The sequence below is a fragment of the Salvelinus fontinalis genome, chromosome 4, assembly GCF_029448725.1.
Source record: "Salvelinus fontinalis isolate EN_2023a chromosome 4, ASM2944872v1, whole genome shotgun sequence".
In the NCBI taxonomy this organism is placed as follows: Eukaryota; Metazoa; Chordata; class Actinopteri; order Salmoniformes; family Salmonidae; genus Salvelinus; species Salvelinus fontinalis.
This window is the reverse complement of record NC_074668.1, coordinates 82,593,644-82,615,760: the sequence shown is the minus strand read 5'-3', so window position 1 is coordinate 82,615,760 and position 22,117 is coordinate 82,593,644. Positions and strand designations below refer to the sequence as shown.

At 43.3% G+C, this 22,117-nt stretch overlaps 1 protein-coding gene and 1 long non-coding RNA gene across 2 annotated transcripts in view; one reads left to right on the top strand and one right to left on the bottom strand.

Moving 5' to 3' along the window:
• The window catches only part of dapk2a (death-associated protein kinase 2a), a 41,139-nt gene extending 23,512 nt beyond the window's left edge, over positions 1–17,627 (top strand). Inside the window, exons 6-9 of the mRNA XM_055921635.1 lie at positions 2,090–2,165; positions 2,965–3,117; positions 5,926–5,971; positions 14,177–17,627. Of these exons, the coding sequence (XP_055777610.1) occupies positions 2,090–2,165; positions 2,965–3,117; positions 5,926–5,971; positions 14,177–14,869 (968 nt within the window). The 3' untranslated portion in view covers positions 14,870–17,627. The remainder of the gene's footprint in view (positions 1–2,089; positions 2,166–2,964; positions 3,118–5,925; positions 5,972–14,176) is intronic.
• LOC129854514 (uncharacterized) lies at positions 11,958–14,064 on the bottom strand. Its single transcript, XR_008759309.1, has 3 exons — positions 13,624–14,064; positions 12,314–12,727; positions 11,958–12,129 (listed from the first exon to the last, which is right to left on the bottom strand). It is a non-coding gene; the product is annotated as an uncharacterized LOC129854514 (long non-coding RNA).
• Positions 17,628–22,117: the final 4,490 nt, after the last annotated feature.

Here is a 22,117-nt window from a genome sequence, read left to right as displayed (position 1 = left end):
TCACATTAACATGCCATAACTAGACTACTACACATGAATATGAATAACTACATTATAAATGTCAAATCAAATGTTATTTGTCAAATACGCCGAATACAACAGGTTTAGTAGACTTTACAGTGAAATGCTGAATACAACAGGTGTAGTAGACCTTACAGTGAAATGCTGAATACAACAGGTGTAGTAGACCTCACAGTGAAATGCTGAATACAATAGGTGTAGTAGACCTCACAGTGAAATGCTGAATACAACAGGTGTAGTAGACTTTACAGTGAAATGCTGAATACAACAGGTGTAGTAGACTTTACAGTGAAATGCTGAATACAACAGGTGTAGTAGACCTCACAGTGAAATGCTGAATACAACAGGTGTAGTAGACCTCAGAGTGAAATGCTGAATACAACAGGTGTAGTAGACCTCACAGTGAAATGCTGAATACAACAGGTGTAGTAGACCTCAGAGTGAAATGCTGAATACAACAGGTGTTGTAGACTTTACAGTGAAATGCTGAATACAACAGGTGTAGTAGACCTCACAGTGAAATGCTGAATACAACAGGTGTAGTAGACCTCACAGTGAAATGCTGAATACAACAGGTGTAGTAGACCTTACAGTGAAATGCTGAATACAACAGGTGTAGTAGACCTCACAGTGAAATGCTGAATACAACAGGTGTAGTAGACCTCACAGTGAAATGCTGAATACAACAGGTGTAGTAGACTTTACAGTGAAATGCTGAATACAACAGGTGTAGTAGACCTTACAGTGAAATGCTGAATACAACAGGTGTAGTAGACCTCACAGTGAAATGCTGAATACAACAGGTGTAGTAGACCTCAGAGTGAAATGCTGAATACAACAGGTGTTGTAGACTTTACAGTGAAATGCTGAATACAACAGGTGTAGTAGACCTCACAGTGAAATGCTGAATACAACAGGTGTAGTAGACCTTACAGTGAAATGCTGAATACAACAGGTGTAGTAGACCTTACAGTGAAATGCTGAATACAACAGGTGTAGTAGACCTCACAGTGAAATGCTGAATACAACAGGTGTAGTAGACCTCACAGTGAAATGCTGAATACAACAGGTGTAGTAGACCTTACAGTGAAATGCTGAATACAACAGGTGTAGTAGACCTCACAGTGAAATGCTGAATACAACAGGTGTAGTAGACCTCACAGTGAAATGCTGAATACAACAGGTGTAGGTAGACCTCACAGTGAAATGCTGAATACAACAGGTTTAGTAGACTTTACAGTGAAATGCTGAATACAACAGGTGTAGTAGACCTCACAGTGAAATGCTGAATACAATAGGTGTAGTAGACCAGACAGTGAAATGCTGAATACAACAGGTGTAGTAGACCTTACAGTGAAATGCTGAATACAACAGGTGTAGTAGACCTTACAGTGAAATGCTGAATACAACAGGTGTAGTAGACCTCACAGTGAAATGCTGATTACAATAGGTGTAGTAGACCTCACAGTGAAATGCTGAATACAACAGGTGTAGTAGACCTCACAGTGAAATGCTGAATACAACAGGTGTAGTAGACCTCACAGTGAAATGCTGAATACAACAGGTGTAGTAGACCTCACAGTGAAATGTTTACTTACAAGCCCTTAACCAACAAGAAATAGTTCAAGAAATAGAGTTAAGAAGATATTTACTAAATAAACTAAAGTGAAAAATACAATAAAATTTAAAAAAGTAACAAAATAAAATAACAATACCGAGGCTATATACTGACGTGAGTGATATGGGGCGGTAATAGTTTAGGCAGGTTACCTTTACAGGGACTATGGTGGTCTGCTTGACCCATGCACAGTACCAGTCTAAAGTTTGGACACACCTACTCATTCAGGGGTTTTCCTTTATTTTTTACAATTTTCTACATTGTAGAATAATAGTGAAGACATCAAAACTATGAATTAACACATGTGAAATCATTTAGTAACCAAAAAAGTGTTTAAAAAAAAAATCCTAATATTTTTTCCTATTTTAGATTCTTCAAAGTAGCTACCCTTTGCCTTGATTACAGCTTTGTAGACTCTTGGCATTCTCTCAACCAGCTCGTCTGTTTCAGCCCCAGAGATAGTGAACTACGAACCACTGGGACTGGAGGCAGATATGTGGAGTATAGGAGTCATCACCTACATCCTGTGAGTTTAGGTTCATCACAACATTAAGCATGAACCACCCTGTACATGAACCCTTCTTAGGGAGTTACAACACGACATTAAGCATGAACCACCCTGTACATGAACCCTTCTTAGGGAGTTACAACACGACATTAAGCATGAACCACCCTGTACATGAACCCTTCTTAGGGAGTTACAACACGACATTAAGCATGAACCACCCTGTACATGAACCCTTCTTAGGGAGTTACAACACGACATTAAACATGAACCACCCTGTACATGAACCCTTCTTAGGGAGTTACAACACGACATTAAACATGTTTTAACATCACGGTACACTACAGACATAAATTAAACATACATGTAACTGTAAGGGGTGCGTGACTGGTGGCAGGGAAGTCAGACGCAGGAGAGCAGAACTTGGTAAATAGCCGGAGCAGTTTAATAGCAAAACAAACGGCATAAGAAATACAAAATACGGGCACAATAACCCGACGCGCACCAGTCAAACATAATGTGCACAAGCACTTACAATAAACAATACCACACAAAGACAATGGGGGGAACAGAGGGTTAAATACACAACATGTAATGAGGGAATGAAAACCAGGTGTGCGGGAAAACAAGACAAAACAAATGGAAAATGAACAATGGATCGGCGATGGCTAGAAGACCGGCGACGTCGACCGCCGAACACCGCCCGAACAACGAGAGGCATCGACTTCGGCAGAAGTCGTGACAGTAACAGGAATGGTGTAGGTGAATACAATGTTCCTAACGCTCCTCCTGTTCTGGCCTTGTTGTTGTTGTGTTCCAGGCTGAGTGGAGCGTCTCCCTTCCTGGGAGAGACTAAACAAGACACGCTGGCCAACATCTCAGCCATGAACTACGAGTTTGACGAGGAGTTCTTCTGTAGAACCAGTGAACTGGCCAAAAGCTTCATACGGCAGCTACTGGAGAGGGACAAGATGTGAGTTGGAGGGGTCAGAGTTGATGTGGAGAGCGATAACCGGTTAGGGGTTAGGAGTGAGTTTGACCAGGACTTCTTCTGCAGAACCAGCAAGCTGGCTAATATGACAGCTGCTGGAGAGAGACTAGATGTAAGGAGGGGTTAGAGGTCAGGGGTTAGGGGTCAGGGTCAGCTGGCTAATAACTTCATATAACAACTACTGGAGAGAGACTAGATGTAAGGAGGGATTAGAGGTCAGGGGTTAGGGGTCAGGGTCAGCTGGCTAATAACTTCATATGACAACTACTGGAGAGATACTAGATGTAAGGAGGCAGTGGGGAGGTGGAGAGGATGAGGAGTCAAGAGGAGAGGGGTCAGGGCTGAGGTGGAGAAGGTGGAGAGGATGAGGAGTCAAGAGGAGAGGGGTCAGGGCTGAGGTGGAGAAGGTGGAGAGGATAGGAGTCAGAGGAGAGGGGTCAGGGCTGAGGTGGAGAAGGTGGAGAGGATAGGAGTCAGCCCTGACCCCTCTCCTCTGAGGTGGAGAAGAGTCAGAGGTGAGGTGGAGAGGGTGAGGAAGAGAGTGGTCCGGGTTGAGGAGAGGGGTCAGAGGTCAGGGGTGAGGAAGAGAGTGGTCAGAGGTGAGGGGTCCGGGTTGAGGTGAGGAGGAGAGGGGTCAGAGGTGAGGTGGAGAGGGTGAGGAAGAGAGTGGTCAGAGGTGAGGAGTCAGAGATGAGGGGTCCGGGTTGAGGTGAGGAGGAGAGGGGTCAGAGGTGATGGGTCAGAGGTGAGGCGTCAGGGGTGAGGTGGAGCTGCACAATAAGTGAGGTTTGGGTTTTGAACCTGTGCCAAAATACTGTCAGACCAATAAGCTAAAGCCTAGACTATATCTATATAATATCTAACACTAGTCGTCCTGGCTCGGGGAAGGCAAATGATGTGTTTCTACATCACATTGTAGAACAGCTGTATAGAAAAATGTGATGCTACATATTTACACACTTTTGAGACCATGCGGTTTGTTTACGTCCCTCTGCCTGACTCTAGACGGTACACACTCTCTTGATGACAGTAACGCTGAGTGATCTGTGTACAAGGTCAAAACAGACGACACTGTCACAGTCTAAAATCAAGTTCCGTACATCCTCCTGTTCTATCTGGTCCTCCTTGTGAGGACATAAAGTGCTTTCGGAAAGTATTCAGACCCTTTATCTTTTTCCACATTTTGTTACGTTACAGTCTTATTCTAAAATGGATTAAATACATATTTTTCCTCCTCCATCTACACACAATACCCCATAATGACATCACAATACCCCATAATGATATTACAATACCCCATAATGACATCACAATACCCCATAATGATATTACAATACCCCATAATGACATCACAATACCCCATAATGACAAAGTGAAAACAGGTTTTTGTAATTTACATGAGCATTCAGACCCCTATGAGGCTCAGAATTGATCTCAGGTGCATCCTGTTACCATTGATTACCCTTGAGATGTTTCTACAACTTGATTTGAGTCCACCTGTGGTAAATTCAATTGATTGGACATGATTTGGAAAGCCACACACCTGTCTATATAAGGTCCCACAGTTGACAGTGCATGTCAGAACAAAAACCAAGCAATGAGGTCGAAGAAATTGTCCGTGGAGCTCTAAGATAGGATTGTGTCGAGGCACAGATCTGGGGAAAGGGTACCAAAAAAATTCTGCAGCATTGAAGGTTCCCAAGAACACAGTGGCCTCCATCATTCTTAAATGGAAGACGTTTGGAACCACCAAGACTCTTCCTAAAGCTGTCCGCCCGGCCAAACTGAGCAATCAGGGGAGAAGGGCCTTGGTCAGGGAGATGACCAAGAACCCGATGGTCACTCTGACAGACCTCTAGAGATCCTCTGTGGAGATGGGAGAATCTTCCAGAAGGACAACCATCTCTGCAGCACTCCACCAATCAGTCCTTTATGGTAGAGTCGCCAGACGGAAGCCACTCCTCAGTAAAAGGCACATGACAGCCCGCTTGGAGTTTTGCCAAAAGGCACCTAAAGACTCTCAGACCATGAGAACCAAGATTCTCTGGTCTGATGAAACCAAGATTGAACACTGAATGCTAAGCATCACGCCTGGAGGAAACCTGGCACAATCCCTACGGTGAAGCATGGTGGTGGCAGCATCATACTGTGGGGATGTTTTTCAGGGACTGGGAGACTAGTCAGGATTGAGGGAAAGATGAACAGAGCAAAGTACAGAGCGATCCTTGATGAAAACCTGCTCCAGAGCACTCAGGACCTCAAACTGTGGTGAAGGATCCCCTTCCAACAGGACAATGACCCTAAGCACACAGCCAAGACAACGTATTCGGGACAAGTCTCTGAATGTCCTTGAGTGGCCCAGACTCAATCTCTGGAGAGACCTGAAAATAGCTGTGCAGCGACGCTCCCCATCCAACCTGACAGAGCTTTAGAGAATCTGCAGAGAAGAATGGGAGACACTCCCCAAATACAGTTGTGCCAAGCTTATAGCGTCAAACCCAAGAAGACTCAATGCTGTAATCACTGCCAAAGGTGCTTCAACAAAGTACTGAGTAAAGGGTCTGAATACTTATGTAAAATTAGATATTTCAGCTTTTAATTTTTTATAACTTTGCAAAAAATGTCTAAAAGCCTTTTTTTTCATTATGGGGTATTGTGTGTAGATTGATGAGGGGGGGGGGGGAAACTATTTAATTCATGTTAGAATAAGGATGTAACATAACAAAATGTGTAAAAGGTCAAGAGGTCTGAATCCTTTCCTATTGCAGTGTAAACATGTTTGTCTTCCAGGAAGAGATTAACTATTCAAGACGCCCTCAACCATCCCTGGATCAAGGTATTTCACTGTCACATGAAAACAGCGTGCAATCACGATTGACAGGTTGATGTCAAGACATGCATGTGGTTTTCTATTGTGACATAACTTGTCTCGAGGCTTCTTCCTGTATTTTATAGTTTGCATAACCGCCTCCTAATTAGACTGTGACGTGTACTGTTCAGGCAGAAAAGGGATTTGTTCCTTGTTTGTACGTTTTTTACATACTTGGTTTCTGACCATGTAATGCATGTTAGGCTGTTATGGACTGCACCCCCCCCCCCCCCGTCAGACAATGTAAAATATATAGTGGTCTGGACTGCACCTCCCACTCAGACAATGTAAACTATATAATGGCCTGGACTGCACCTTCACTCAGACAATGTAAAATATATAGTGGCCTGGACTGCACCTTCCACTCAGACAATATAAAATATATAATGGCCTGGACTGGACCTTCACTCAGACAATGTAAAATATATAATGGCCTGGACTGCACCTTCACTCAGACAATGTAAAATATATAATGGCCTGGACTGCACCTTCACTCAGACAATGTAAAATATATAATGGCCTGGACTGCACCTTCACTCAGACAATGTAGAATATATAGTGGCCTGGACTGCACCTTCCACTCAGACAATATAAAATATATAATGGCCTGGACTGCACCTTCCACTCAGACAATATGAAATATATAATGGCCTGGACTGCACCTTCACTCAGACAATGTAAAATATATAGTGGCCTGGACTGCACCTTCCACTCAGACAATATAAAATATATAATGGCCTGGACTGCACCTTCACTCAGACAATGTAAAATATATAGTGGCCTGGACTGCACCTTCCACTCAGACAATATAAAATATATAATGGCCTGGACTGCACCTTCACTCAGACAATGTAAAATATATAGTGGCCTGGACTGCACCTTCCACTCAGACAATATAAATATATAATGGCCTGGACTGGACCTTCACTCAGACAATGTAAAATATATAGTGGCCTGGACTGCACCTTCCAATCAGACAATATAAAATATATAATGGCCTGGACTGCACCTTCCACTCAGACAATGTAAAATATATAGTGGCCTGGCCTGGACCTCCCACTCAGACAATGTAGAATATATAATGGCCTGGACTGCACCTTCCACTCAGACAATGTAAAATATATAGTGGCCTGGACTGCACCTCCCACTCAGACATTGTAAACTATATAATGGCCTGGACTGGACCTCCCGTCAGACAATGTAAAATATATAATGGCCTGGACTGCACCTTCCACTCAGACATTGTAAAATATATAGTGGCCTGGACTGCACCTTCCACTCAGACAATGTAAAATATATAGTGGCCTGGACTGCACCTCCCACTCAGACAATGTAAAATATATAATGGCCTGGATAGTCAGATAGAGGGAGCTCTAGTCTGTTAGTTTGAATCAGATGAGTTTTTCCTGATAATGTTTGTGACTCTTAACTTAAATGTGCAACCAGTTGACAAAGGAGCTATATAACTAACCATGTCACCTGGAGTGTTGTCTGTTGGGTAATATATAACTAACCATGTCACCTGGAGTGTTGTCTGTTGGGTAATATATAACTAACCATGTCACCTGGAGTGTTGTCTGTTGGGTAATATATAACTAACCATGTCACCTGGAGTGTTGTCTGTTGGGTAATATATAACTAACCATGTCACCTGGAGTGTTGCCTGTTGGGTAATATATAACTAACCATGTCACCTGGAGTGTTGTCTGTTGGGTAATATATAACTAACCATGTCACCTGGAGTGTTGTCTGTTGGGTAATATATAACTAACCATGTCACCTGGAGTGTTGTCTGTTGGGTAATATATAACTAACCATGTCACCTGGAGTGTTGCCTGTTGGGTAATATATAACTAACCATGTCACCTGGAGTGTTGTCTGTTGGGTAATATATAACTAACCATGTCACCTGGAGTGCTGCCTGTTGGGTAATATATAACTAACCATGTCACCTGGAGTGTTGCCTGTTGGGTAATATATAACTAACCATGTCACCCGGAGTGTTGTCTGTTGGGTAATATATAACTAACCATGTCACCTGGAGTGTTGTCTGTTGGGTAATATATAACTAACCATGTCACCTGGAGTGTTGTCTGTTGGGTAATATATAACTTACCATGTCACCTGGAGTGTTGTCTGTTGGGTAATATATAACTAACCATGTCACCTGGAGTGTTGCCTGCTGGGTAATATATAACTAACCATGTCACCTGGAGTGTTGCCTATTGGGTAATATATAACTAACCATGTCACCTGGAGTGTTGCCTGTTGGGTAATATATAACTAACCATGTCACCTGGAGTGTTGTCTGTTGGGTAATATATAACTAACCATGTCACCTGGAGTGTTGTCTGTGGTTTGGTAATGTATAACTAACCATGCCACCTGGAGTGTTGTCTGCTGGGTAATATATAACTAACCATGTCACCTGGAGTGTTGCCTGTTGGGTAATATATAACTAACCATGTCACCTGGAGTGTTGCCTGTTGGGTAATATATAACTAACCATGTCACCTGGAGTGTTGCATGTTGGGTAATATATAACTAACCATGTCACCTGGAGTGTTGTCTGTTGGGTAATATATAACTAACCATGTCACCTGGAGTGTTGCCTGTTGGGTAATATATAACTAACCATGTCACCTGGAGTGTTGTCTGCTGGGTAATATATAACTAACCATGTCACCTGGAGTGTTGCCTGTTGGGTAATATATAACTAACCATGTCACCTGGAGTGTTGTCTGTTGGGTAATATATAACTAACCATGTCACCTGGAGTGTTGCCTGTTGGGTAATATATAACTAACCATGTCACCTGGAGTGTTGTCTGCTGGGTAATATATAACTAACCATGTCACCTGGAGTGTTGCCTGTTGGGTAATATATAACTAACCATGTCACCTGGAGTGTTGCCTGTTGGGTAATATATAACTAACCATGTCACCTGGAGTGTTGTCTGTTGGGTAATATATAACTAACCATGTCACCTGGAGTGTTGCCTGTTGGGTAATATATAACTAACCATGTCACCTGGAGTGTTGCATGTTGGGTAATATATAACTAACCATGTCACCTGGAGTGTTGTCTGCTGGGTAATATATAACTAACCATGTCACCTGGAGTGTTGTCTGCTGGGTAATATATAACTAACCATGTCACCTGGAGTGTTGCCTGTTGGGTAATATATAACTAACCATGTCACCTGGAGTGTTGTCTGCTGGGTAATATATAACTAACCATGTCACCTGGAGTGTTGCATGCTGGGTAATATATAACTAACCATGTCACCTGGAGTGTTGCATGTTGGGTAATATATAACTAACCATGTCACCTGGAGTGTTGCATGCTGGGTAATATATAACTAACCATGTCACCTGGAGTGTTGCATGTTGGCTAATATATAACTAACCATGTCACCTGGAGTGTTGCCTATTGGGTAATATATAACTAACCATGTCACCTGGAGTGTTGCCTATTGGGTAATATATAACTAACCATGTCACCTGGAGTGTTGCATGTTGGGTAATATATAACTAACCATGTCACCTGGAGTGTTGCCTATTGGGTAATATATAACTAACCATGTCACCTGGAGTGTTGCCTATTGGGTAATATATAACTAACCATGTCACCTGGAGTGTTGCCTATTGGGTAATATATAACTAACCATGTCACCTGGAGTGTTGCATGTTGGGTAATATATAACTAACCATGTCACCTGGAGTGTTGTCTGCTGGGTAATATATAACTAACCATGTCACCTGGAGTGTTGTCTGTTGGGTAATATATAACTAACCATGTCACCTGGAGTGTTGTCTGCTGGGTAATATATAACTAACCATGTCACCTGGAGTGTTGTCTGCTGGGTAATATATAACTAACCATGTCACCTGGAGTGTTGCCTGTTGGGTAATATATAACTAACCATGTCACCTGGAGTGTTGCCTATTGGGTAATATATAACTAACCATGTCACCTGGAGTGTTGCATGTTGGGTAATATATAACTAACCATGTCACCTGGAGTGTTGTCTGCTGGGTAATATATAACTAACCATGTCACCTGGAGTGTTGTCTGCTGGGTAATATATAACTAACCATGTCACCTGGAGTGTTGTCTGCTGGGTAATATATAACTAACCATGTCACCTGGAGTGTTGCATGTTGGGTAATATATAACTAACCATGTCACCTGGAGTGTTGTCTGTTGGGTAATATATACCTAACCATGTCACCTGGAGTGTTGTCTGTTGGGTAATATATACCTAACCATGTCACCTGGAGTGTTGTCTGTTGGGTAATATATACCTAACCATGTCACCTGGAGTGTTGTCTGTTGGGTAATATATACCTAACCATGTCACCTGGAGTGTTGTCTGTTGGGTAATATATACCTAACCATGTCACCTGGAGTGTTGTCTGTGGTTTGGTAATGTATAACTAACCATGCCACCTGGAGTGTTGTCTGTGGTTTGGTAATGTATAACTAACCATGTCACCTGGAGTGTTGTCTGTTGGGTAATATATACCTAACCATGTCACCTGGAGTGTTGTCTGTTGGGTAATATATACCTAACCATGTCACCTGGAGTGTTGTCTGTTGGGTAATATATACCTAACCATGTCACCTGGAGTGTTGTCTGTGGTTTGGTAATGTATAACTAACCATGCCACCTGGAGTGTTGTCTGTGGTTTGGTAATGTATAACTAACCATGTCACCTGGAGTGTTGTCTGCTGGGTAATATATAACTAACCATGTCACCTGGAGTGTTGTCTGTTGGGTAATATATACCTAACCATGTCACCTGGAGTGTTGTCTGTTGGGTAATATATACCTAACCATGTCACCTGGAGTGTTGTCTGTTGGGTAATATATACCTAACCATGTCACCTGGAGTGTTGTCTGTGGTTTGGTAATGTATAACTAACCATGTCACCTGGAGTGTTGCCTATTGGGTAATATATAACTAACCATGTCACCTGGAGTGTTGTCTGTTGGGTAATATATAACTAACCATGTCACCTGGAGTGTTGTCTGCTGGGTAATATATAACTAACCATGTCACCTGGAGTGTTGTCTGTTGGGTAATATATACCTAACCATGTCACCTGGAGTGTTGCATGTTGGGTAATATATAACTAACCATGTCACCTGGAGTGTTGTCTGCTGGGTAATATATAACTAACCATGTCACCTGGAGTGTTGCATGTTGGGTAATATATAACTAACCATGTCACCTGGAGTGTTGCATGTTGGGTAATATATAACTAACCATGTCACCTGGAGTGTTGTCTGTTGGGTAATATATACCTAACCATGTCACCTGGAGTGTTGTCTGTGGTTTGGTAATGTATAACTAACCATGTCACCTGGAGTGTTGCATGTTGGGTAATATATAACTAACCATGTCACCTGGAGTGTTGCATGTTGGGTAATATATAACTAACCATGTCACCTGGAGTGTTGCATGAAGGGTAATATATACCTAACCATGTCACCTGGAGTGTTGCATGTTGGGTAATATATAACTAACCATGTCACCTGGAGTGTTGTCTGTTGGGTAATATATAACTAACCATGTCACCTGGAGTGTTGCATGTTGGGTAATATATAACTAACCATGTCACCTGGAGTGTTGCATGTTGGGTAATATATAACTAACCATGTCACCTGGAGTGTTGTCTGTGGTTTGGTAATATATAACTAACCATGTCACCTGGAGTGTTGTCTGTGGTTTGGTAATATATAACTAACCATGTCACCTGGAGTGTTGTCTGTGGTTTGGTAATATATACCTAACCATGTCACCTGGAGTGTTGTCTGTGGTTTGGTAATATATAACTAACCATGTCACCTGGAGTGTTGTCTGTGGTTTGGTAATATATAACTAACCATGTCACCTGGAGTGTTGTCTGTGGTTTGGTAATATATAACTAACCATGTCACCTGGAGTGTTGTCTGTGGTTTGGTAATATATAACTAACCATGTCACCTGGAGTGTTGTCTGTGGTTTGGTAATATATAACTAACCATGTCACCTGGAGTGTTGTCTGTTGGGTAATATATACCTAACCATGTCACCTGGAGTGTTGTCTGTTGGGTAATATATACCTAACCATGTCACCTGGAGTGTTGTCTGTGGTTTGGTAATATATAACTAACCATATCACCTGGAGTGTTGTCTGTGGTTTGGTAATATATAACTAACCATGTCACCTGGAGTGTTGTCTGTGGTTTGGTAATATATAACTAACCATGTCACCTGGAGTGTTGTCTGTGGTTTGGTAATATATAACTAACCATGTCACCTGGAGTGTTGTCTGTGGTTTGGTAATATATACCTAACCATGTCACCTGGAGTGTTGTCTGTGGTTTGGTAATATATAACTAACCATGTCACCTGGAGTGTTGTCTGTGGTTTGGTAATATATAACTAACCATGTCACCTGGAGTGTTGTCTGTGGTTTGGTAATATATACCTAACCATGTCACCTGGAGTGTTGTCTGTGGTTTGGTAATATATAACTAACCATGTCACCTGGAGTGTTGTCTGTGGTTTGGTAATATATAACTAACCATGTCACCTGGAGTGTTGTCTGTGGTTTGGTAATATATAACTAACCATGTCACCTGGAGTGTTGTCTGTGGTTTGGTAATATATACCTAACCATGTCACCTGGAGTGTTGTCTGTGGTTTGGTAATGTATAACTAACCATGTCACCTGGAGTGTTGTCTGTGGTTTGGTAATATATAACTAACCATGTCACCTGGAGTGTTGCCTGTGGTTTGGTAATATATACCTAACCATGTCACCTGGAGTGTTGCCTGCTGGGTAATATATACCTAACCATGTCACCTGGAGTGTTGTCTGTGGTTTGGTAATATATACCTAACCATGTCACCTGGAGTGTTGTCTGTGGTTTGGTAATATATACCTAACCATGTCACCTGGAGTGTTGTCTGTGGTTTGGTAATATATAACTAACCATGTCACCTGGAGTGTTGCCTGCTGGGTAATATATACCTAACCATGTCACCTGGAGTGTTGTCTGTGGTTTGGTAATATATACCTAACCATGTCACCTGGAGTGTTGCCTGCTGGGTAATATATACCTAACCATGTCACCTGGAGTGTTGTCTGTGGTTTGGTAATATATAACTAACCATGTCACCTGGAGTGTTGTCTGTTGGGTAATATATAACTAACCATGTCACCTGGAGTGTTGCCTGCTGGGTAATATATACCTAACCATGTCACCTGGAGTGTTGTCTGTGGTTTGGTAATATATACCTAACCATGTCACCTGGAGTGTTGTCTGTGGTTTGGTAATATATACCTAACCATGTCACCTGGAGTGTTGTCTGTGGTTTGGTAATATATAACTAACCATGTCACCTGGAGTGTTGCCTGCTGGGTAATATATACCTAACCATGTCACCTGGAGTGTTGTCTGTGGTTTGGTAATATATACCTAACCATGTCACCTGGAGTGTTGCCTGCTGGGTAATATATACCTAACCATGTCACCTGGAGTGTTGTCTGTGGTTTGGTAATATATAACTAACCATGTCACCTGGAGTGTTGTCTGTTGGGTAATATATACCTAACCATGTCACCTGGAGTGTTGCATGTTGGGTAATATATAACTAACCATGTCACCTGGAGTGTTGTCTGTGGTTTGGTAATATATAACTAACCATGTCACCTGGAGTGTTGTCTGTTGGGTAATATATACCTAACCATGTCAACTGGAGTGTTGCATGTTGGGTAATATATAACTAACCATGTCACCTGGAGTGTTGTCTGTTGGGTAATATATACCTAACCATGTCACCTGGAGTGTTGCATGTTGGGTAATATATAACTAACCATGTCACCTGGAGTGTTGTCTGTGGTTTGGTAATATATAACTAACCATGTCACCTGGAGTGTTGTCTGTGGTTTGGTAATATATAACTAACCATGTCACCTGGAGTGTTGCATGTTGGGTAATATATAACTAACCATGTCACCTGGAGTGTTGTCTGTGGTTTGGTAATGGCCGCATCTCACCACTGGCTTATATTGCATTGCTGTACAGAACATCATCAATGCATGGCATGCAGTGCCAGTAAGTGACTTCCAACTCAGTAACCCTCCGTCTATCGTCCTCATCTCTTGTGTCTGAAGTCTAATGAGTACAAGGAGGAGACCCCCAGCACCAAGACGCCGGACCAAACCAAGACCCCCAAGAAGCGCGAGCGCCGCCAGCTGAAGACCAAACGGCTCAAGGAGTACACCATGAAGTCTCACTCCTCCATGCCCCCCAACAACACCTATGTGAACTTCGAACGCTTCGCCCAGGTCGTGGAGGACATCGGCCAGATGGAGGGCTCCTTCTCTAGGCTAGCCTCGACCCACGACTCCCTGCAGGAGGACATCGACGCCTTGGTCTCCGTCTACAACCACAAGGAGTCCTGGTACAAGGAGGAGAGCGAGGGGGTCCGTCACCAGCTGTCTCAGATCCGCTATGAGTTCCGTAAAGTGGAGGCCATGAAGAGAAGCCTGCAGGATGAGATGAAGTTGGTGGATGATAGCGTCAGTGACGTCAGCGCCCGCTACCGGGAGAGGAAGAGCCGCTTTGACGCCCTGAGACAGGAGCTGAGCGACGACCTGAAGTGGGTTCAGGACGTGGTGGGGTCGTTAGGGGTCACGGACGGGGTCGGTGGGGTCGGAGGAGGGGGGTACCTCAACTGCAACTTCTCCACTGTGTTTAATAATGACGTGAATGAGGCACTGAAGGAAATGCTTAACAGAAGCTGTGGAGGAGATCTGCTGTCTGGGATCAGCCTGAACCTCACTGAGTCTGGACTGAAGAGATAGTATGGTATAGTACCGTAGAGTATATTATAGTATAGTATAGTACAATAGAGAATCAACCTGGACCGACTGAGTCTGGACTGAAGAGATAGTATAGATCTGCTGTCTGGGATTAGCCTGCAGTAGAGTACAGTATCAACCTGGGCCTGACTGAGTCTGGACAGTAGAGATAACAGCAGTTACAGTAGAGTATCAACCTGGACCTGACTGAGTCTGGACAGTAGAGATAACAGCAGTTACAGTAGAGTATCAACCTGGACCTGACTGAGTCTGGACAGTAGAGATAACAGCAGTTACAGTAGAGTACCAACCTGGACCTGACTGAGTCTGGACAGTAGAGATAACAGCAGTTACAGTAGAGTACCAACCTGGACCTGACTGAGTCTGGACAGTAGAGATTACAGCAGTTACAGTAGAGTATCAACCTGGACCTGACTGAGTCTGGACAGTAGAGATAACAGCAGTTACAGTAGAGTATCAACCTGGACCTGACTGAGTCTGGACAGTAGAGATAACAGCAGTTACAATAGAGTATCAACCTGGATCTGACTGAGTCTGGACAGTAGAGATAACAGCAGTTACTGTAGAGTATCAACCTGGACCTGACTGGGTCTGGACAGTATAGTACAGTACAGTAGAGTACCAACCTGGACCTGACTGAGTCTGGACAGTAGAGATAACAGCAGTTAAAGTAGCCCAGAGTCAGTAACCGAAACAGGAAGTAGAGGACACTGGAAGTCATCTCTGTGGAATATTATATCTCTAGTTTGTTCTCCTTGTGATACGTTAGTAGTATTGTTGTGATTAGCTCAAATAAAAAGTCAAAGTATTTACAATGCTTCTTTTTGTGTTTTACAAAGAATGATGTAAGAGGCTTGATAGGTTTTGAGGTTTTATATTTAAAGTCTGCAACTTTTAAGAGGCTTGTTTGTTTTTCATAGCTCAAAGCCAACTGTTGTGTGTGTGTGTCTGTGTGTGTCTGTGTGTGTGTGTCTGTGTGTGTCTGTGTGTGTCTGTGTGTGTGTGTGTGTGTGTGTGTGTACTGTCTCAGCCAAACACAATAATACACTGGTCCTTTTAGTCCTAGTCTGGTCCTTTTAGTCCTAGTCTGGTCCTTTTAGTCCTAGTCTGGTCCTTTTAGTCCTAGTCTGGTCCTTTTAGTCCTAGTCCGGTCCTTTTAGTCCTAGTCTGGTTTTAGTCCTAGTCTGGCCCTTTTAGACCTAGTCTGGTCCTTTTAGTCCTAGTCTGGTCCTTTTAGTCCTAGTCTGGTTTTAGTCCTAGTCTGGTCCTTTTTCGTCCTAGTCTGGTCCTTTTAGTCATAGTCTGGTCCTTTTAGTCCTAGTCTGGTCCTTTTAGTCCTAGTCTGGCCCTTTTAGTCCTAGTCTGGCCCTTTTAGTCCTAGTCTGGTCCTTTTAGTCCTAGTCTGGTCCTTTTTAGTCCTAGTCTGGTCCTTTTAGTCCTAGTCTGGTCCTTTTAGTCCTAGTCTGGTTTTAGTCCTAGTCTGGTCCTTTTAGTCCTAGTCTGGTTTTAGTCCTAGTCTGGTTTTAGTCCTAGTCTGGTCCTTTTTAGTCCTAGTCTGGTCCCTTTTAGTCCTAGTCTGGTCCCTTTTAGTCCTAGTCTGGTCCCTTTTAGTCCTAGTCCGGTTTTAGTCCTAGTCCGGTTTTAGTCCTAGTCTGGCCCTTTTAGTCCTAGTCTGGTTTTAGTCCTAGTCTGGTCCATTTTAGTCCTAGTCTGGTCCTTTTAGCCCTAGTCTGGTTTTAGTCATAGTCTGGTCCTTTTAAACCTAGTCTGGTCCTTTTAGTCCTAGTCTGGTACCTTTTAGTCCTAGTCTGGTACCTTTTAGTCCTAGTCTGGTCCTTTTTGTCCTAGTCTGGTCCCTTTTAGTCCTAGTCTGGTCCCTTTTAGTCCTAGTCTGGTCCCTTTTAGACCTAGTCTGGTCCTTTTAGTCCTAGTCTGGTCCTTTTAGTCCTAGTCTGGTCCTTTTAGTCCTAGTCTGGTCCTTTTTAGTCCTAGTCTGGTCCTTTTAGTCCTAGTCTGGTCCTTTTAGTCCTAGTCTGGTTTTAGCCCTAGTCTGGTTTTAGTCCTAGTCTGGTCCTTTTAAACCTAGTCTGGTCCTTTTAGTCCTAGTCTGGTCCCTTTTAGTCCTAGTCTGGTCCCTTTTAGTCCTAGTCTGGTCCCTTTTTGTCCTAGTCTGGTCCTTTTTGTCCTACTCTGGTCCTTTTTGTCCTAGTCTGGTCCCTTTTAGTCCTAGTCTGGTCCCTTTTAGTCCTAGTCTGGTCCCTTTTAGTCCTAGTCTGGTCCCTTTTAGTCCTAGTCTGGTCCTTTTAGTCCTAGTCTGATCCTTTTAGTCCTAGTCTGATCCTTTTAGTCCTAGTCTGGTTCCTTTTAGTCCTAGTCTGGTCCCTTTAGTCCTAGTCTGGTCCCTTTAGTCCTAGTCTGGTCCCTTTTAGTCCTAGTCTGGTCCCTTTTAGTCCTAGTCTGGTCCCTTTTAGTCCTAGTCTGGTTTTAGTCCTAGCCTGGTCCCTTTTAGACCTAGTCTGGTCCTTTTAGTCCTAGTCTGGTCCTTTTAGTCCTAGTCTGGTTCCTTTTAGTCCTAGTCTGGTTCCTTTTAGTCCTAGTCTGGTCCCTTTAGTCCTAGTCTGGTCCCTTTAGTCCTAGTCTGGTCCCTTTTAGTCCTAGTCTGGTCCCTTTTAGTCCTAGTCTGGTCCCTTTTAGTCCTAGTCTGGTCCCTTTTAGTCCTAGTCTGGTCCCTTCTAGTCCTAGTCTGGTCCCTTTTAGTCCTAGTCTGGTCCCTTTTAGTCCTAGTCTGGTCCCTTTTAGTCCTAGTCTGGTCCCTTTTAGTCCTAGTCTGGTCCCTTTTAGTCCTAGTCTGGTCCCTTTTAGTCCTAGTCTGGTCCCTTTTAGTCCTAGTCTGGTCCCTTCTAGTCCTAGTCTGGTCCCTTTTAGTCCTAGTCTGGTCCCTTTTAGTCCTAGTCTGGTCCCTTTTAGTCCTAGTCTGGTCCTTTTAGTCCTAGTCTGGTCCCTTTTAGTCCTAGTCTGGTCCCTTTTAGTCCTAGTCTGGTCCTTTTAGTCCTAGTCTGGTCCTTTTAGACCTAGTCTGGTTTTAGTCCTAGTCTGGTGGTTTTAGTCCTAGTCTGGTCCTTTTAGTCCTAGTCTGGTCCCTTTTAGTCCTAGTCTGGTCCCTTTTAGTCCTAGTCTGGTCCCTTTTAGTCCTAGTCTGATCCTTTTAGTCCTAGTCTGCTCCTGATCTCTTTGTAAGACTACTGTTTTAGCTCCTATGTTTGTTGTCTTTGTCATGACAGCCCAAAGGATTTTCATTCTCTCTATGTCCTGCTGTTTTCTGCTGTGGTTTAGCCGTTAAACCCAGGCCAGGCCCTGGAGCGCAGACTGTCTGTCATTAATCTGGAGAACTTCAGGAGACAGTACGCACGACGGCGATGGAAGGTACGTCCTACAGTATAAAACATCTATCATACAATATCACCAACATGCCATTAGGTCATTGATAAGTGTGTGCGTGTGTGCGTGTGTGCGTGTGCGTGCGTGCGTGTGCGTGTGCGTGTGCGTGTGCGTGTGTGTGTGTGTGTGTGTGTGTGTGTGTGTGTGTGTGTACTTGTTTGTGAAGTCAATAGGCCAATACATATACTGTAGTGTGTCAGAACATCTCTCAGGACAGTGTCTCTGTGTTGACGAGATGTCTATCAGGATAGTGTCTCTGTGTCTCTGTGTTGACTAGATGTCTATCAGGACAGTGTCTCTGTGTCTCTGTGTTGACTAGATGTCTATCAGGATAGTGTCTCTGTGTCCCTGTGTTGACTAGATGTCTATCAGGATAGTGTCTCTGTGTTGACTAGATGTCTATCAGGATAGTGTCTCTGTGTCTCTGTGTTGACTAGATGTCTATCAGGATAGTGTCTCTGTGTCGACTAGATGTCTATCAGGATAGTGTCTCTGTGTCTCTGTGTTGACTAGATGTCTATCAGGATAGTGTCTCTGTGTCTCTGTGTTGACTAGATGTCTATCAGGATAGTGTCTCTGTGTCTCTGTGTTGACTAGATGTCTATCAGGATAGTGTCTCTGTGTCTCTGTGTTGACTAGATGTCTATCAGGATAGTGTCTCTGTGTCTCTGTGTCGACTAGATGTCTATCAGGATAGTGTCTCTGTGTCGACTAGATGTCTATCAGGATAGTGTCTCTGTGTCGACTAGATGTCTATCAGGATAGTGTCTCTGTGTCTCTGTGTCGACTAGATGTCTATCAGGATAGTGTCTCTGTGTTGACTAGATGTCTATCAGGATAGTGTCTCTGTGTCTCTGTGTTGACTAGATGTCTATCAGGATAGTGTCTCTGTGTCTCTGTGTCCCTGTGTTGACTAGATGTCTATCAGGATAGTGTCTCTGTGTCTCTGTGTTGACTAGATGTCTATCAGGATAGTGTCTCTGTGTTGACTAGATGTCTATCAGGATAGTGTCTCTGTGTCTCTGTGTTGACTAGATGTCTATCAGGATAGTGTCTCTGTGTCTCTGTTGACTAGATGTCTATCAGGATAGTGTCTCTGTGTCTCTGTGTTGACTAGATGTCTATCAGGATAGTGTCTCTGTGTCTCTGTTGACTAGATGTCTATCAGGATAGTGTCTCTGTGTTGACTAGATGTCTATCAGGATAGTGTCTCTGTGTCTCTGTGTTGACTAGATGTCTATCAGGATAGTGTCTCTGTGTTGACTAGATGTCTATCAGGATAGTGTCTCTGTGTTGACTAGATGTCTATCAGGATAGTGTCTCTGTGTTGACTAGATGTCTATCAGGATAGTGTCTCTGTGTTGACTAGATGTCTATAAGGATAGTGTCTCTGTGTTGACTAGATGTCTATCAGGATAGTGTCTCTGTGTTGACTAGATGTCTATCAGGATAGTGTCTCTGTGTCTCTGTGTCGACTAGATGTCTATCAGGATAGTGTCTCTGTGTCTCTGTGTCGACTAGATGTCTATCAGGATAGTGTCTCTGTGTCTCTGTGTTGACTAGATGTCTATCAGGATAGTGTCTCTGTGTTGACTAGATGTCTATCAGGATAGTGTCTCTGTGTTGACTAGATGTCTATCAGGACAGTGTCTCTGTGTCGACTAGATGTCTATCAGGATAGTGTCTCTGTGTCTCTGTGTTGACTAGATGTCTATCAGGATAGTGTCTCTGTGTCTCTGTGTCGACTAGATGTCTATCAGGATAGTGTCTCTGTGTCTCTGTGTTGACTAGATGTCTATCAGGATAGTGTCTCTGTGTTGACTAGATGTCTATCAGGATAGTGTCTCTGTGTTGACTAGATGTCTATCAGGAAAGTGTCTCTGTGTCTCTGTGTTGACTAGATGACTATCAGGATAGTGTCTCTGTGTCGACTAGATGTCTATCAGGATAGTGTCTCTGTGTTGACTAGATGTCTATCAGGATAGTGTCTCTGTGTCTCTGTGTTGACTAGATGTCTATCAGGATAGTGTCTCTGTGTCTCTGTGTTGACTAGATGTCTATCAGGATAGTGTCTCTGTGTCTCTGTGTTGACTAGATGTCTATCAGGATAGTGTCTCTGTGTTGACTAGATGTCTATCAGGATAGTGTCTCTGTCTCTGTGTCGACTAGATGTCTATCAGGATAGTGTCTCTGTGTTGACTAGATGTCTATCAGGATAGTGTCTCTGTGTCTCTGTGTTGACTAGATGTCTATCAGGATAGTGTCTCTGTGTCCCTGTGTTGACTAGATGACTATCAGGATAGTGTCTCTGTGTTGACTAGATGTCTATCAGGATAGTGTCTCTGTGTCTCTGTGTCCCTGTGTTGACTAGATGTCTATCAGGATAGTGTCTCTGTGTCTCTGTGTCGACTAGATTTCTATCAGGATAGTGTCTCTGTGTTGACTAGATGTCTATCAGGATAGTGTCTCTGTGTTGACTAGATGTCTATCAGGATAGTGTCTCTGTGTCCCTGTGTTGACTAGATGTCTATCAGGATAGTGTCTCTGTGTTGACTAGATGTCTATCAGGATAGTGTCTCTGTGTCTCTGTGTTGACTAGATGTCTATCAGGATAGTGTCTCTGTGTTGACTAGATGTCTATCAGGATAGTGTCTCTGTGTCTCTGTGTTGACTAGATGTCTATCAGGATAGTGTCTCTGTGTCTCTGTGTTGACTAGATGTCTATCAGGATAGTGTCTCTGTGTTGACTAGATGTCTATCAGGATAGTGTCTCTGTGTCTCTGTGTTGACTAGATGTCTATCAGGATAGTGTCTCTGTGTCTCTGTGTTGACTAGATGTCTATCAGGACAGTGTCTCTGTGTCGACTAGATGTCTATCAGGATAGTGTCTCTGTGTCTCTGTGTTGACTAGATGACTATCAGGATAGTGTCTCTGTGTCGGCTAGATGTCTATCAGGATAGTGTCTCTGTGTTGACTAGATGTCTATCAGGATAGTGTCTCTGTGTCTCTGTGTTGACTAGATGTCTATCAGGATAGTGTCTCTGTGTCTCTGTGTTGACTAGATGTCTATCAGGATAGTGTCTCTGTGTTGACTAGATGTCTATCAGGATAGTGTCTCTGTGTTGACTAGATGTCTATCAGGATAGTGTCTCTGTGTCTCTGTGTTGACTAGATGTCTATCAGGACAGTGTCTCTGTGTCGACTAGATGTCTATCAGGATAGTGCCTCTGTGTCTCTGTGTTGACTAGATGTCTATCAGGATAGTGTCTCTGTGTCTCTGTGTTGACTAGATGTCTATCAGGATAGTGTCTCTGTGTCTCTGTGTTGACTAGATGTCTATCAGGATAGTGTCTCTGTGTCTCTGTGTTGACTAGATGTCTATCAGGATAGTGTCTCTGTGTCTCTGTGTTGACTAGATGTCTATCAGGATAGTGTCTCTGTGTCTCTGTGTCGACTAGATGTCTATCAGGATAGTGTCTCTGTGTTGACTAGATGTCTATCAGGATAGTGTCTCTGTGTCTCTGTGTTGACTAGATGTCTATCAGGATAGTGTCTGTGTCCCTGTGTTGACTAGATGACTATCAGGATAGTGTCTCTGTGTTGACTAGATGTCTATCAGGATAGTGTCTCTGTGTCTCTGTGTCGACTAGATGTCTATCAGGATAGTGTCTCTGTGTTGACTAGATGTCTATCAGGATAGTGTCTCTGTGTCTCTGTGTTGACTAGATGTCTATCAGGATAGTGTCTCTGTGTCTCTGTGTTGACTAGATGTCTATCAGGATAGTGTCTCT